The sequence below is a fragment of the Emiliania huxleyi genome (genome assembly GCF_000372725.1).
Source record: "Emiliania huxleyi CCMP1516 unplaced genomic scaffold EMIHUscaffold_3, whole genome shotgun sequence".
NCBI lineage: Eukaryota > Haptophyta > Isochrysidales > Noelaerhabdaceae > Emiliania > Emiliania huxleyi.
The window spans coordinates 1,843,225-1,854,611 of record NW_005199770.1 but is presented as its reverse complement, the minus strand read 5'-3'; the positions used below and the strand labels follow the sequence as shown (position 1 = coordinate 1,854,611).

The 11,387-nt window shown below is 64.6% G+C and overlaps 3 protein-coding genes across 3 annotated transcripts in view; 1 reads left to right on the top strand and 2 right to left on the bottom strand.

Moving 5' to 3' along the window:
• Positions 1 to 711: 711 nt before the first annotated feature.
• On the bottom strand, positions 712 to 3,702 carry EMIHUDRAFT_195602 (hypothetical protein; the record flags this gene model as incomplete). Its single annotated transcript, XM_005775430.1, has 10 exons — positions 712 to 759; positions 1,053 to 1,142; positions 1,215 to 1,310; positions 1,668 to 1,763; positions 1,838 to 1,905; positions 1,975 to 2,047; positions 2,168 to 2,295; positions 2,449 to 2,494; positions 2,798 to 2,869; positions 3,010 to 3,702. The coding sequence occupies 10 exons, from the start codon at positions 3,700 to 3,702 to the stop codon at positions 712 to 714; spliced, it is 1,410 nt and encodes a 469-aa protein (XP_005775487.1).
• A 990-nt stretch (positions 3,703 to 4,692) lies between these two features.
• On the top strand, positions 4,693 to 5,842 carry EMIHUDRAFT_95642 (hypothetical protein; the record flags this gene model as incomplete). The annotated part of the gene is made up of 3 exons (XM_005775429.1): positions 4,693 to 5,081; positions 5,156 to 5,361; positions 5,442 to 5,842. The coding sequence occupies 3 exons, from the start codon at positions 4,693 to 4,695 to the stop codon at positions 5,840 to 5,842; spliced, it is 996 nt and encodes a 331-aa protein (XP_005775486.1).
• A 2,148-nt stretch (positions 5,843 to 7,990) lies between these two features.
• Positions 7,991 to 11,387, bottom strand: part of EMIHUDRAFT_447796 (hypothetical protein) — a gene marked incomplete at both ends in the record, with an annotated part of 4,692 nt that continues 1,295 nt past the window's right edge. The window contains 6 exons of the mRNA XM_005775428.1: positions 7,991 to 9,751; positions 9,828 to 10,028; positions 10,090 to 10,380; positions 10,479 to 10,538; positions 10,759 to 11,010; positions 11,103 to 11,228. Coding sequence (XP_005775485.1) covers positions 7,991 to 9,751; positions 9,828 to 10,028; positions 10,090 to 10,380; positions 10,479 to 10,538; positions 10,759 to 11,010; positions 11,103 to 11,228 — 2,691 coding nt within the window. The remainder of the gene's footprint in view (positions 9,752 to 9,827; positions 10,029 to 10,089; positions 10,381 to 10,478; positions 10,539 to 10,758; positions 11,011 to 11,102; positions 11,229 to 11,387) is intronic.

The window sequence follows — 11,387 nt, the reverse complement described above, 5'->3', positions numbered from 1 at the left end:
TGTCGAGCCTGTCTGCTGTGAGAGAGAGTTGGTTTGTTTAAATTCTTTTCTGAAGAGGGGCTTGTGGTAATAAAATTCTTTTCTGAAGAGGGGCTTCTAGTAAAATTCTTTTCTGCGCGTGAAGAAGAGAGCGCGCCTGGAATTCTTTCTTGAAAGAAGAACGCCGCATCTGTACACTATGTGTACACTATGTGTAGTTTGAAGAAACACGCGGAAGTTTCTCGGCCTAACCCCGCCGCTCTCGCGACTTGCGGCGTGGGGTTGGGCTGCTCAGGTCGTCGCTAAGACTCCCTCGGGCGTGGAAGCTTCGCAATTCTTTTTATTCCTTTGCCGTACCAAGATAGATAGATAGTTGCAAGATAAGTCCGCACCTGAACGGGGTTTGACTTTTATTTATTCATTCTCTTTGCAGAGAAAACGAGCCGCGAGACCAGCCGCAGGGGCGCAGCGCGGCTAGCAGCCCACACCCGAAACTACTGACCGCGCGCATCCGCGTGGATATACACACTCAAACGCACGTCGGAAAGTACCACGCACATAAAGAAGACGCCTGCCTCACTCTCGGGGACACCTCACCCTCAAACAAAAGAGACTCAACAACACAGACACATCGTAGCTCTGCCTCGCCCGTTTCGCACTGGTATCAGAGCAGCCGTGCCGGTGGCGCCGGTGTAGAACTGTACAGAGAGGTTCGGCGATCGCGCGGCCACTTCAGACCGCGACGCGCTTGACGCTTACAGCGGTGACCAGCCCCGCCTCCTGCCGCGGGATGGCGTGAAACGACGCTCCGCTTGTCTGGCGCGAGATGTGCTGCAGGAGCGGTGGCACCTTGTAAGGCAGGGGAAATGGTGGTTGGGCAAGGGCATTGCAGCCCTCGCGACTCCACGTCCAAAGACAGAAGCCCTGGGACGTTCAACGCGCAAGGCCCAGTGCGCATGCATGAGTGGTGTGAGTGGTGTGGTGTGGTGGTGGTGGTGTGTGTGTGTGCGTGCGTAAACGGGTGTGTGCGTGCGTGTGCGTGAAGGGGGGGGGAGGGGGCGAGTCGGCGGCACCTCGTCGCAGCCGTCGCTGATGTAGCAAGTGTGGATGCTTACACCGAGCCTTAGCGCCGACGCGACCTGCCGCGAGCACTGGAGGTCGCCCTTGGTCGGCGCGCCATCAGAGAGCAGGAGGAGGTGCAGGCCGCGACGACGCACCGACCGGCCGCCACGCACCTGCTCGCCGCCGCAGCCGTGTGAAAAGGCGCGCGCCTCACGCCGCCGGCCAGCTGAGAATGTGTTCACCGCGCCGAGCGCCGCATCGAGTGCCGCCTACGGCAGAGGAGACCTCGGCTATATCTCGGCTCCCGTCTCGGCGATCTCCCGGCGATCCCTCGCCGCCTCGAGGTTGGTGAGACCCGACGTGGCGAGGGAGCGCGCCGCTTCGTCGGCCGCAGAGTACTCGCGGCCGACATACAAGGGGCGGCGCCCCGCGAGACGACCTTCCGTCTCCTCCTCCTCCTCCCCTCGGTCCCATTCACGCATGCTCCCGACGACAGCGCCGCCGCCGCCGCCGCTTCCGGAGAATGGGCCGCCGCCGCCGCCGCCGCCGCCGCCGTGCTCAATCTGCCTCGACGCCGCCCCGCCTCCCCCCCCGCCTCCCTCCCCGCCTCCCCCCGGCCGACCGACCGCGGAGTGGTCGAGCAACCGGCAGCGGTCGGCAAACTCGCCGTAGACGAAGGGCAGAGAGCGGCGCCGCGCGAGTCCGAGGGCAGAGAGGGCAACCTGCTCACTCATCATTGACCGTTCACCCTCTTGAATCATTGGCCGCGCGATCTCGAGGGCGGAAAACGACTCACCGAAGAGGCCCACTTTGCGTTGGCGCCCCACATCGAGTCGCTGGTGTCGCGCAGCAGCACGAGCGCGCCTGTTCACGGGCATCGAGCTCTACAGCGGTGCTGCTCGTCCCGCCTGCGTCGCCGCAGCGCGGGCGCACCCGAGCGGCGGCGCGCGCACCGCTCGACTGCGCCCGGCAGCTGCGGCGACGGCGTAGCCACCCATCGCATTAGCTCGGCGGCGTCCGCGTCGGCAAGCCCGTCGCTCAGCGCCCTCAGCCGGCGGCGGCGGCGGGGAGGGCCGGCGGGGTCGACGTCGCGCGCCGCGCCGCGTGCGATCTCGCCCGCCAGCACCGCCACGAGACGGTCAGCGCCGTGCACCGCCTCGGGCGACAGGTTGAAGGAGAGGGGCCCCTCCCACCGCACCGCCCCCCACCAGCGAGTCAGCTCCTCCAGCCGCGCCGCGAGCACCGGGTAGGCGCCTGCTCACGGCCCGTCGTGTGAAGAAGCGCCGTCCGCCTCCAGAGGCGGGGAGTGGCGCTTGGAGGGGGCGAGGGCGCCGCCGCCCTCGTCGCCGCCCGCGACCGACTGCGCGATCATCCGCCGCCGCTCGGCGTCCAAGCTCGCGTCACGACCCTCCGAGTCGTGCGAACCCAGCCCCTGCTCCACCCCTTGCCTCGCCTGCTGCGGCTGCGGCGGCTCGAGTGCAGCCGCCGGCGGTGGCGCCGCCGCCGCCGCCGTCTCCAGCTGCCGCGCACTCTGTTGCCCCTCCCGCTCGCGCTGCCCGCCCGCGCCCTCCTTGCCCGCCCTCTCGCCCTCCGCACCGCCGCCGCCACCGCCGCCGCCTCCGTCGCCGCCGCCGCCGCCGCTGCCCCGCACCCGACTGGCCGCGTCGCCGCCGCTGCTGCCGCCGCCGCCGCCGTCGCCGCCGCCGCCGCTTAGGCGTTGCGCCTCGAGGATTGCGTCGTCGACAATGGAGTCGACCTGCGCATGCAGCTCCGGCGGCAAGCGGAAGGTTGTGAGGAGCGAGAGGACGCGGAGGTCGTCGAGCGACGCCTCGTCCCGCCCCGCCAGCAGCGCCGAAGCGCGCACTACCCGCGGGTACCGCACAAGCAAGGTTCGGTCGGTCAGCAGCGACGGCGCGGAGAGTGGACGCGGCACCACGAGGTCGTCCTCTCGGACAGCCGGCGCAGCACGAGCAGTAGCGACGCGGCGAGCTCCTCGCCCAGCGTCACTCCGTCGAGGGTGAGCGACTCGTCGCCGTCGCACACCTGCATCCCTCCTTCGAGCCACGGGTCGTGCGGGGAGAGGCCGTCCGCTGCGCCGGGAGGTGGGTGCAGAGCGTGCCGCCGCAGCACGTCGGCGCACGAGGCCCAGTCCGCCTCCTGCAGCAGGCCGCGCGCCTCCACCTGCAGTGTGAAGCGGTCGAGGGCGGCCGGGTCGAGCTTCTCCACGTAGTAGTCCTCGGACGCCGGGTTGGCCGTCGCAATCGCAGAGCGGAGCGGCATGGGCGTGCCCTCGTACTCGCGCTCGTTGAGCAGCCGCAGCAGCGCATTGAGCGCCTCGCCCGGTGCGCGAGAGATGTCATCCAGAACGGCGACCTCGCAGGTCAGCAGCGCACCCGGGAGCGTCGCCTGCCGCACAACCTCGCCTGCGCCCTCTCCCAACGCCTCGCGCCGAATCACGGGCTCGCCAACGAGCTCGCAGAGGCGTGTGTCGCGGTGGAATTGGATGGCGTGGAAGGAGAGGCCGCACGACTGCGCCATGATCTCGGCGAGGAACGTCTTGGCGACGCCAGGCGGACCCTCGACGTAGACGTGTTCAGACGCGGCAATGCCCATCAGCATTGCCTGCTTCACCTTGGTTTGGCCGACGACGCGAGCGTCCATCTCCGCCGAGATGCGACGCAACGCGCCGCAGGTCAGCACACTGGTCGGAGGGCGACGAGCAGCCATCACGGCTGTGAAAGTATAGAGCTGGCTGGCTCAAGTGCGGCGTGGGCGATCCGGCTGTGTGTTCGCGCTTAGCGAGCCAAAACATGCCAAATAAAAAAGAAAAACGGGCTGTCTGTTTTCTTTCTTTCTTTCTTTGTCAGCAGTCCTCTTCCGGGAATGTACGTAAGAGAGAGAGATTTTCGTAAGAGCCACATACAACGAAAAAAGCGGATCGTGAGGACGAAACAAGAGTGCGCCGGCGCCCCAGCGTAGAGGGCGTCGTGTAGCCCTCCTTTTCTTTACCAGGTTGCAACCCTTGTTCCGCACTGTGCTGTGAACAGAGCACCAACCAACAGCTCTCAGGACCCCCCGGTGCTGGGGTGCTGCCAGCAACCAACCAACTCACCGGCGAGCGGAGCGAGAGCCAAAGAGCTGGGGCCAAATTGGCGCTGTCCGCTGTGGGTGAGCGTCGTTTGAACCGATGTTTCGGCGGGCACTTCTCACCTGAGTCCTTGTGGCGGGCCGCCAGGCCCGGAAGCAGATGCCGACGAGGATCAGACACGCACACGGCGCGCTATCTGACAACAAAACGTTTGGTATTGCTAAAAATCTCTCTCGCTATCTGAGAGAGAGATTTCTCTCTCTTGACTCTCTTGCTATCTGGGCTCGGAGGTGGGCAAAAAGTTTCCCCGACATCAGGATCGTCGATCGAGGTAGGTGCACGCTGCTAAAGCAGTGCACCTACATAGTGCGGGACCTGGGGCAGCAACCAACAACCTGGATGGGGACGGGGTGCTGCTCAACCGGCGGCAACAGCAGGTTCACAGCATAACAAACGGGGCTGCAACTCGGTGCGAACTCGCTCGCCCCCCGGGGGGGGGGCCGCCGCCTCTGCTCCTCGCCGCTGCTCCGCCGCTGCCCGCCGAGAGCTCGGCGCTCTGCTTCATGCTCGCGCGAGTGCTGGTGGCACGTGGTTGCCGGCAGCGCCCTCTCTCTAGCCTCCACCGCTTCGTCTCCACCTTTGCCTCGGTCAACGGTGAGAGGACGGACCCGCGGGCCCTCACCGTCTCCGCGTGGGACGTGTCGTTCCAGCGCGGCGATGGCGTCTTCGAGGTGGTGAGGGTGCTGCCTGGCGGCAAGCCTCGCGCCTTGTCGCTCCACCTTGACCGCCTTGAGCGCAGCGCCGACGCGATCCAGCTGCCGCTGCCACCGCGCGAAACGCTGAGCGACTGGTGCACTGCAGCCGCGGCGGACGGCGGCATCGGCAGTGTGCGGCTCATGGCAACCAAGGGCGCGGCGGAGTGGGACGCGCCGCCGACGGTGTTTGTCATGTGGTGCCATCCGCTGTCCGGCCGGAAGCAGCTGCGAATGCGACTTTGCGCTTCACGGCTGCAGCGCCCGTGAACAGGCAACCGCTACCCTCGTGGCCGCCCTCCTTCTCGCTGCAGCCTGCGGTGGCGCCGTGGCACGCCGCGGGCGCCGACGGGTGGGATGCGGTGAAATGGCTGGCCTATGCGCCCAACCTGCAGAGCACTCGCCGCGCCGTCGCCGCCGGCACCTTGGACGCCCTCCTGCTGCTCGCTATGATAAGCGCCTCTTCACAGCGCGGGCGCTGTGGACAGGCTTCTCGGACGCCCTCCTCCTCGCGCGACCTCACAGCCGCCGCGCCAAGCAGCGGATGCTGCGGCATCGAGCGCAATCGCCCGGCGGCGCAAAGGGTGCGGCGGAGCCCAAGGGGGCGCAAGCCGACGACGGCCTCGAGTCGCTGTTTGTCCTCGACGGGCCCAACTTTGCCGTCGGGTGGGCCGACGAGTCGGGCGCTCTCCACTTCCCCGACTGGCGGCAGCTGGGGCTGCTGCAGTCCACGACGCAGGCGCTCGCGATGCGCGCCTCGGAGACGGTGCTAGGCCGTCCCGCCGCGGAGGGCGTCTACCAGCTCTCCGACGTGCTGCACGCGTCCGAAGTCTTTGTGATGAGCACGACGCGCGGCTGCATCCCGGTCCACGCCATCGGAGGGAGGGAGTGGCAGATCCCGCCGGGCGGGGTCGCAGCGCAGCTGGAGGCGGCTATCGAGGAGGTGGCAGCCGCGGAGTGAGTGAGTGGCGTACCTCCTTTTACTTTTTTTGAAGAAACGGTGCGACGGGGCTTTCACACAGTGTAGAGAGATGTCCGTTTTTATTTATTTGGGCCGAAGCGCGATGGCGATGAACGCCCCTCCCGATCGTTTTTCGAGACGAGATTGGGCTAAAAACGAGGCGGGTGGACCGTCAAAATATCTCATATACCTCGAGGTACGGCTTTATCTGAAGTGAAGATCTGACCGGGGGATTCTCCCGCCATGCTCAGCTGATCCAGCATATACGGGGTGTGGAGGGTGAGTTGACCAGGGGTTGTGCGCCGGGCCCTCCTGCTCGGCTCCAGCCAGTAGACAAGTCTTGACTCTTGTCATCAACACAAGCTGAGTACAACCGAGTAGAGGGATCTGACCTCGGGGCCGCTGTGACCAAGCGCTGGTAGCATGGTTTTACCTCATACCCTAACCCGTCCAGCGCGAAAAAAAACTCGGACCCACGAAGACAAGGAGCGCGCGCCAATGGCCGCCTCCGTGACACTCCCACCTCCTGGGCCGGCGCGAGAGTTTTACTGCCGAGTTTCTCCCGGCCGGCCGCCTCCTGACACGCCCACTGACCGAGCCCATCGAAAAAAATTCGGCGCGCCGCACTGCTCTGACCCCTGCTCGCCCCTGCTCGCCACTGCTCGCCACTGTCGCCTCGGTTGCCGAGGCTGCCGCGCACCCGCGCGCTACGCGACTACGAACTGCACCAGCTGGGCTCGAACCAACGACCAAAACGTCCCCGACCCGAACGCTGCACCAACTAGGCCACACCGCAGGCTCGATATGCAATACGCACAAAACTGGCCGCTCATAAAGCACTACTCATTTGCCGAGGCCACGCGGCGCCCCTCCACAGCCAGCCTACCCTCCTATCGCGCCACTCGAAGCCCCGCGGCCGCCTCTCGCCTACCGCGCTGCCCTCGCCTGCCACCGCACCGCCCGCGCTCCAGCCTAACCAGCTCTGCATCTCGCAACACACACTTGACAGGGACAGACCAGGCGCAGGAAAAGGGAGCGGGGCCCGAATCCAAGGGACCACCCCGTCGGGCGGAGGAGCTGTGAACTCAGGTCCAGCAGGAAGGCTGCTGGCTCCTGACTCATCCCCCAAATCCCCCACACCTTGGCGGCCTGAAACCTTACCATTCCGACACCTCACACACACCCCTCCCCTAGGGCTAAGCAGTGCGCGAGCCCACCCGACTTCAGGCGAGACGTTGACCACTCCTTTGGAACAGTTCTGTCAGTGGCTGCACTAGACGCCCACAGAGGCGCGCGGCGCGGGCAGATGACTAGGGGAGAAAAAGCGGAGAACCTAGCTCGCTGGGAGATGTGCGCAACCTAAAGACGGGAATAGGGGAGAAGTGTCAGTGTGAGGGGAGGGCGTAGGCTGGCGTTTTTGCCTTTGAAAACTGAACAGTTTTTTTTTAACCCGTCCAGCGCACCGTCCGCGTAGGTGTCAGGCTACGAGTGCTGGACTTCAACCGCTCTCGCCTCGAGCCTGCAACGGCTTCTTCTATATTATACCAAAAGGAGGGCTACACGACGCCCTCTACGCTGGGGTGCCGGCGCCCTACACTGGGCGCCCCCCGCTCCCTTCCCCTCAGAGCCCCCCATCCCACTAGCATCCCCCCGCGGTCCCTCGCGGCCGCGTGACTATGATGTAACATACTTGACCCCCCCCTTCGCGCCTTGTGATTTTCCTGCCAACCCAGCGCGATCTCGGTGGGGCATCAGCGCCTCTCGGTGGGGCTTCATGCGCTCGCGGGGCTGCCCGACGGGGCGGGCCTCGTGCCGATGGACCCAGCCGAGGTGCCCGACCAGTTGGAGCCGCGCCGACGCGCCGCGCGCGGCCACCAGCCAGCTTGCCGGCGCCGGCACGACAACGGTGCGTCGAGTTGCATCAGAGAGGAGAGAGAAGCGCAAGCGTACGCAGTACAAAAAGGGGATTACAAAGTAAACAAACGCATCCATATCGCAGACAGGCAAGAGACGTCATGATACTAAAAACGCATATGCAATTGCAAAATAGAATCTTATTCTGTGGTCTTTTTCTCGGTAAGAGTTGGATGACGCGCGCGGCTTGCAGCCCCAGTCCTCAAGAAGGCAAGATTGCCGATGCGCCGGTGCTCATTCGTCCCGACATTTCTCGTTGCACATATATTCCATGTGGTCACTGATCGCGTTTAACAGGGTGGGTCCATATGTTCTCCCACCACCAAAAGAGTCCGTCGCTGCTGAGCCACACGCGCGTCCTTCCGACATCCCAAAGTTCCCCGGTAGCAAGCAGGAGGCAGGGCACTTGTTGTCCTCGTTGCAGGGATGCTTAAAGTCATCGCGATGCTCGGTCGTGTTTGGCGGATATCCGATGCCCCACGGGTTTTGCGCATAGTACTTTGCTTTCGCGTCGCCGCCGTGCAAAGTGTAGTAAACCTCGTATCCGGCGTGGGCAAACCCTTTGAAGCGAGGGGGGCCGTATTGCACAGGGTCCCTCCACTGGGTGATGCGATAGAGAGCCGCCCCAGCCGTGTCCGCGTTAGCCTTGCGAAGGGCATACTCGAGAGTGAGAGCAAAGTTGTCGTTGCCCACGCGCGGCTGCCCATACGTGTAGGCGTGTATCTCGCTGATTTTCGCGAGAGCCTCGCTGCAGTCGGGGGTCTTGCACCCCAGAAGATGGAGCAGAAACATCGAAACTAAGGCCCCGCCGAGGGAGTGACCCGTGGTGTAGAGTGCCGCCGCGTCCCGTCGCGACTTGAGCGTGTCGATGATTTCGGCAAACATCCCGGCGCCCGCATCAGCAGCAAACAGCGACATGTAGTTAAGCGCGAATCCCCGAGTGACCTTGCAGCCTTCCTTGATGATGTCCGGGCGCAGTTCGACCGGACGCTCATACATTATGTCCCACACAACTTCCTCGACCGGCTTCTCAAATGCATCTGCCCCTATCGGCGCTTCCCAGTTTGGAAACGCATCTTTACAGTCGACCAATTCGAAGTCAAAATTTTGGATCCAATTTGTCAGGCTCGTCTTCTCCGTGCCGCGCAAGGCGACGACCAGCCCGCCATCTGCCGTCGGCACGGTGTAGCCTTTGATGTTAGTCGGCTCGTAGTAAAACTGCCTGAAATTGTCGGTGTCAGGCTGCAGCCTGGCGGCCACACGCTTCATGTTTTGGGACCAATCCTTCGGGTCGACGACATCTTCCCGCTCGACTAGTTTGGACCAGCCTTCGACTCGAGAAAGCTGGTTGGCCACCGCCTGCAGACGTTCGAACGTCATGCCGGTCTCCTCTTCGAGAGTCGATTTGAAAGGCTGGTGGCAAAGAGTCAGCGCCTTGCAGCTTCTCGATCGATAGGCAGCGTTGCTGTACTTCCACAAGGAGAAGGCAAGAGCGTCGTCGAACCCGTCGGGAAGACGCCGGTACGGCCACTGAAGGTGGGCCTCCTCGTGACGTTTTACGTCGCGGCAATCTTCGAGGAGATCGCCCTCTGCAAAGAGCGCCTTTGTGCCAACAACAACATACGGCAGGACCAGACTTGTAGCCCATTGGATGATGGAGTTGATGAACAAACGGCGGCGAGGCGAGGTCGCCTCAAGGTTGTCGGTGCATGGACCCTGGTAGGACATGCTCCATTTGCTGTTGATGCACGCCATAAACTCGGTCCGCACCTTCATGGGCGCCACGACCATGCGGGTGGTGACTTCCGTCACGGTTTGGACGCCGCGCATGAGCTGCAGCGTGTCGGTGAGGTTGCAATCCTGTGCCAGCCCAACGAAGTCGCTAAGCTCGAGCGCCGGCGTGAGCGGAGCAAACAGCGGCCCGCGCTCAGTCTCGGCCGGGAGCGCCGTCGGGTTGAACTCGTCCTTTGGCGTGGTGTTGGGGAGGTCGAGAACCTGCGAGATACACGAGCGCACGCGACCGAGAGTCAGGGCGTGCTGGGAGCCATTGCGCTCCAGTTCTATTGCTCACCGGGATCGCGGCCGCGTCGGGCACGAACACCGCGTCGAGGAGCTCGGAGACGCCGGCAGAACCGTAGGAAGACAGAGCAAACGCCGAGCAGCCCAAGCCAATCACCACAGAGAAGAAGATGCACAGCAGCTTGGTCGAGCAGAACTTGCCGAAGCGGAAGCTGGAGCGCGTCGAGGTCGGCTCCGTCTCCTGCCCGGCGCCCTGTGAACAGTCCGGACGAGGGTTAGTCACGAGCAGGGCGCGCTGCACGAGCAAGGCATACGCGGATACGCGCCGAGGGCGTCGCCGACGACGGCGGGGCGTCGCCGACAGACGCCTTGCCGGAGCCGACGCCAGCGGGGTCTTCCTCGTCGTCGAACGCGTTGCCGGAGCCGACGCCAGCGAGGTCTTCCTCGTCGACCTCCGTTCCGAGCAGCGCCGCGAACCCGTTGGGGTCGACGCGGCCGATCGGGGTGCGGTTCTTGGTGGTCTTCTTGGAGCGGTCGACCAGGGTGGACTCGCCCTTGCGCTCGATCTTGCGGAGCGGGGAGGGGGACTTCCACGCGTCGACACCCTGCGCGCGTCACAGGGTCAATGCAAGTGCCCGCCTGTAGGACTCGCGTGTCCCCGCAATAGCCGCGTGTGCACAGAAGGGTGCTGGGAGGTGCTCACCGCCGGGGCGGCCGTCTCCTCCGGAAGGTCCTTGGTCGAGACGTTCCAGTCGGCGTCGCCCTACGCGTCGAACGCGGGATGGGGTCACAGAGTGGGTCGGCAGACGCCGGCGCGCAGAATGCCAGGCGCTCGCCGCCGGGGCGGGCTCCTCCTCCGGAAACTCCTTCATCGACGGCAGCGGCGCGCCGCCGGCCGCCGCCGGCTTGAGGGCCGTGGCGATCTTGGTGGCCGGCTTGAGCGCCGGGTCGTTCTTGATGACGCCAGTCTCGTCAAGGGAGACCTCCGCAGACTTTGCCGCAGGGATGTCCTTGTTGAGGGCGCCCTTGACTGGTGCGCCGGTGGGGGCCGTCGGTGCGCCGGTCGGGCGCGTAAACTTAATCGAGAAAACGGCCTTGGCCTTGTCCGAGTCGACTGTGCCCGCGGCGGGCGCCTTTGCCGCGGCCAGGTCTTTCTTGAGGATGCTCTCGTCGGAGGCCTCCGCGCCAGACTTTGCGGGGGCGTCCTTCGCGAGGGCGTTCTTGGCGCCGCACGCCTGTGGGCCAGGGACGACGGCGGCGTTGGGACGGCGGCGTTGGGACGGGAAGATCGCGCTGATAGGATGAACACGCGCGCACAGACAGGCACCTCGGCTCCGAGGAGCGAAGGGGATTCCGACGCAAACGAGAGGACGATTGTGACTCGGCCTCCGTCGCCAGCCGGCACGAAGCCGACCTTCTCTTTGTAGTCGATGTTGGCCATGATCGAGTTGTCCTGTGCAAGTCGCATTGTCAAGAAAGTTGAGACGGGCGCTTGCATATTGGATGTGCACAAACAGCTATATTCGCTTTGGGACCGGAGGTGTACGGGGTCTGAAATGAGAGGGATGGCCACGGTGGACAAAGTCGATAAGCCTGCGGGCGGGCGGGAGCG